The following is a 4,482-nucleotide window of genomic DNA, read 5'->3' as shown; positions in this document are numbered from 1 at the left end:
ACGTAACTACGTTAATCCTACCATAAAACAATAAGAGAAGGTACGACCTCTCTCGTGCTCCCAGGATGTGGGTGTGCATTCTAGTGTGGAATACACACCAAGCCTTTGCAGCCTGCTAAAGATCACAGTCCTATCACTACACAATTGATTTTACACCTCTAAGCATATATGGTTAAATATTTCTAAGCATAAATGACAATCAACAATACAAATAACTACATGCAGTATTCTACCATATGCAAACTTATATCACTAAAAGATTATACTGACTACTAAATACAATTTTCCATTAACAAATCCTAAAAGGTTGATTCTGTTTATCTGGACGTAGCAGTTTCAGTGGCAGAAACGCTTCATCAATCATCCAAGTGACTTCTTCAGTCTCAGCTGACTCCAGGTTTCTCCAACCTTATAAACAGTACCTTTGCACAATGACTGAAACTAGCACCACTGACTACCAATGGGCTCTAGATGTCAGTTTCTTGATCATTTATATGTAAACTGTCATAATCAAAACCACTTATCAATGTCCATGATTACCATTCACAGAGATTTGGGGAATGGCTGCAATCACAGCATTGTAAGAAGAGTTGTTCTTTCGGGAGATCAACATTGGAATTTCCATACCTGGATGATTGAACATGCATCAAGAAATATGAAGTGGAATATTTACCTCAACACTGACCAAGTGCAGCCTATGATCCAGCTTTCTTGATATATCCTCCAGATTTTGGAGGCTGTCATTTCTCTATAGTTTGTCATTGGGGCAAAAAAGTAAAAATAACAGTAAATGAATAAAAGTTTAAAATCCCAGTATGTCATGTTTAATTATGCCATGTCATGTTTAATTATGCCAATTTTGGCTCGCACAGTGGTTACGTCTATCCTATTCTCCAGCATTGACAGTTTTTCAGTCTGTTATAAAAAAAAGAAAAAAAAATCCAAGCATGTAATTTCATGTTTCATTGTGTTATTTGTTTGTGAAAACTCATAGACTAAGTGCAATCTTTACCTGAGCTTTGACGGTTTTCTGCATATGATCCAGCTCTCTTGATATATGCTCCAGATGTTGCAGGTTATCATTTCTCTGTAGATTGTCATTGGGGCAAAAAAGTGAAAATTAAAGTAAATAAATCAAAGTTTAAAATCCCAGTATGTCATGTCATGTTTCATCATGTCCTTTTTGGCTCGTACAATGGCAACGTTCAGTGTACGTGCTAGCTCGTCCATCCTATTTTCCAGCCTCGACAGGTTGTCAGTCTTTTATAAAAAAAAGAATTTTTTTTTAGTATGTTATGTAATGTTTCATTGTGTCATTGTTTTGTGAAAACTCATTGGACTGAGTGCAATCTTTACCTGAGCTTTGACCGTTTTCTGCATGTGATCCAGCTTCCTTGAGATATTCTCCAGATGTTGCAGGCTATCATTTTGCTGTAGTTTGTCATTAGGGCAAAAAAGTAAACATAAAAGTAAATAAATCAAAGTTTAAAATCCCATTATGTCATGTCATGTTTTATTATGTCATTTTTGGCTCTTACAATGGCCACGTTCAGTGTATGTGCCAGCTTGTCCATCCTATTCTCCAGCCTCGACAGTTTGTCAGTCTGTTATAAAAAATTTTTTTTTAAAAATCCTAGTATGTTATGTCATGTTTCAGTGTGTCATTTTTTGGTGAAAACTCATTGGACTGAGTGCAATCTTTACCTGAGCTATGAACATTTTCTGCATGCGATCCAGCTCCCGTGATATATTGTCCAAATGTTGCAGGCTATCATTTTGCTGTAGTTTGTCATTGGGCCAAAAAAAGTAACAATAAAAGTAAATAAATCAAAGTTTAAAATCCCAGTATGTCATGTCATGTTTCATTATGTCATTTTGGCTCTTACAATGGCCACGTTCAGTGTATGTGCCAGCTTGTCCATCCTATTCTCCAGCCTCAACAGGTTGTCAGTCTGTTATGAAAAAAAGAAAAAAAAATCCCAGTATGTCATGTCATGTTTCATTGTGTCATTGTTTTGTGAAAACTCACTAAGTGCAATCTTTACCTGAGTGTTGATCGTTTTCTGCATGCGATCCAGCTCCCTTGATATATCCTCCAGATGTTGCAGGCTATCATTTCTCTATAGTTTGCCATTGGGCCAAAGAAGTAAAAATATAAGTAATAAATCAAAATTAAAAATCCCAGTATGCCATGTCATGTTTCATTGTGTGATTTTTTTTGTTCGTACAGTGGCCACATTCAGCTTACGAGCCAGCTCCTCCATCCTATTCTCCAGGCTCAACAGTCTGTCAGTCTGTTATAATAAACAAAAAAAAATCCTAGTACGTCATGTCATGGTTCACTGTGTCAATGTTTTGTGAAACCCATGCTTTAAGTGCATCACTTTACCTGAGCTCTGACCTCATCCAGCACCCGAGCCATCTCCCCCACCCTTATCTCTAGCTTCTGTACTCTATCATTTACATCTCGAGGAGATCTTCGATGCTCCAGTACCACAGCTCTCTGCATCTGATCACTCTGATGGTCCTGAGGATGATGGCTGGTGTCAGTCAGAGAATCTTTGGTTCCTAAAATATAAATCCTGGTAAACTGGGTGGGAATGACAGGATCTTATAGTTGGGGCGTTAGTAAAAATCTGGTTTATCAGTGAATAATCAGATATGTTTTTCTGTTCATGAGGAGTCCACTGATCGAAATAGTGCAAGAGTATTAAAAATACAATAAATGATCAGAGGCAATAATGAGGAGAAATAATGAGGTTAAGAAAAAATACATAGTTTGGGTAAAAATGAAGTCGGCTACGTACACATTATGCCTATACTGTAGGAGCTGCTCATTCATGTAAACCTGCTCCACAGTGTTTGTGCTGATGTTAAGGCCTGAGTAGGTTTGCTCTTTACAACGACCCATTCATTGCCAAATTTTTGTAAACGTAGACTGCATGACTAGGTGCATGATTTATACACCTGTGTGTGAAATCATATGGAATTGAAAACACCTGAATTAAAAGATAATGAGATATGGCCCAGTGCATATACTGTATATGTACCAGCTATGTGTAGAGGTAATAATTTATTCATACAGTACTGTGCAAAAGTCTTGAGCAACCACATATTTCTCTATAATTTTTTAAAGAAAATGGAACTGCCAATTTTTGGGGGGACATTGTGCAAACATTCATAAAAATATATACAATATATAAACACAAAAACAGAGTTTGTACAACTCTAACGAGCTTAAAAGTCAATATTGGATATGACCACTGTCCCCACCTGACTACCGTGTTTTAAATGCACTTTAGAACAACACACAGCAACACTACACATCCCACATAGCAAAATGGGTATGCCCCAGATCTGGCCCACACAATGTGCTTACACATGGCCCACATACTGCAAAGAATGATGGCCCTTTGGTGGCCCAGATCTGGTTTGCCAGAGGTGGCTTACACATAGGCCAGCACAAGGCCAGTTGTAGACACGCTGGTGGTTGTGTGCTGGCCCATGTGTGGATTACCTCTGGCCAACCTGATCTGGGCCACCAAAGGGCTGTCATTCTTTGCAGTATGTGGGCCATGTGTAAGTTGTGTGCAGCCACGGGTCAGTTGCAGACACACTGCTGGCCCTGTGCTGGCCTAGAACAGTTTCAGCTCTGGACCCAGATGTCAGCCTAATCTGAACCTTAATCAAGCCATGTAACAACAACATGTGCCGGAACATAACAGTGCAAAAGTAACAAGATGAAACTCTGTTCAGGCAGTTAATGTACTGATTCTTATATAGCACTTTTCTATTCTTCCGGATTGCTTAAAGTGCTCTATACAACATGCCACATTTACCTATTTTCTCACATCTGGTTGACATACATCCTGAAACGACACCAGTCAGTCAGAAGTGTCAGCTTGATGCCAGATCTGTGGAAGACCTGTTTTCTATGAGCCTGGGCCTCATACACCAAACCATAATCGGGCCAGATATGGCATGCCATCACATAAACAGTGCCATCTACGCCAGGCCTGGACCATATCTGGATGACATCCCACTTACCATGCCAGAAGTCAGCCAGCAGTGCCAGCTTGACACCAGATTCGGACCAGACCTGTCTGCTATGTGGTATGAGCAGGAGGAGGGAGGTATGGGGCAGAGATGGGCATACTGTAATCTGATTACTTTTTTCAAGTAACGAATAAAGTAAGGGATTACTATTGCAAAATCGGTAATTAGATTACCGTTACTTTCCCGTAGGAACGCTGCATTACTGCGTTACTAAAACCGTGATTTTTTTGCAAGAATGTCTCATGACAGTGACGTAAGCGAGTGCGCCGTTGGTGACAACAGCTGTGTGCAGATCAACAATGGATCACATATCGATTGTGGGAGAGAGTATGAGCATGAGCGTGCAGCGTTTAAAGCGTGGAAGTACTGACCTTACTTTGAGTTTGATTCCATAAAAAGTGACAAAAACATTAGCGTCCGTTGTGC

General features: G+C 39.5%; 1 protein-coding gene across 1 annotated transcript in view; it reads right to left on the bottom strand.

Moving 5' to 3' along the window:
- Positions 1-2,506, bottom strand: part of LOC106456169 (uncharacterized) — a 42,134-nt gene extending 39,628 nt beyond the window's left edge. The window contains exons 1-11 of the mRNA XM_013910036.1: positions 2,390-2,506; positions 2,229-2,294; positions 2,046-2,120; positions 1,887-1,952; positions 1,705-1,779; positions 1,539-1,604; positions 1,357-1,431; positions 1,195-1,260; positions 1,013-1,087; positions 871-915; positions 674-748 (exon numbers count right to left, since the gene is read on the bottom strand). Of these exons, the coding sequence (XP_013765490.1) occupies positions 674-748; positions 871-915; positions 1,013-1,087; positions 1,195-1,260; positions 1,357-1,431; positions 1,539-1,604; positions 1,705-1,779; positions 1,887-1,952; positions 2,046-2,120; positions 2,229-2,294; positions 2,390-2,422 (717 nt within the window). The 5' untranslated portion in view covers positions 2,423-2,506. The remainder of the gene's footprint in view (positions 1-673; positions 749-870; positions 916-1,012; positions 1,088-1,194; positions 1,261-1,356; positions 1,432-1,538; positions 1,605-1,704; positions 1,780-1,886; positions 1,953-2,045; positions 2,121-2,228; positions 2,295-2,389) is intronic.
- Between the last annotated feature and the right edge of the window lie 1,976 nt (positions 2,507-4,482).

Source organism: Pundamilia nyererei, unplaced genomic scaffold (assembly GCF_000239375.1).
Source record: "Pundamilia nyererei isolate P.nyererei 1_Seehausen unplaced genomic scaffold, PunNye1.0 scaffold00035, whole genome shotgun sequence".
Lineage (NCBI taxonomy): Eukaryota > Metazoa > Chordata > Actinopteri > Cichliformes > Cichlidae > Pundamilia > Pundamilia nyererei.
Note: the sequence above shows the minus strand (reverse complement) of the source record. Positions and strands in the feature narration are given on the sequence as shown.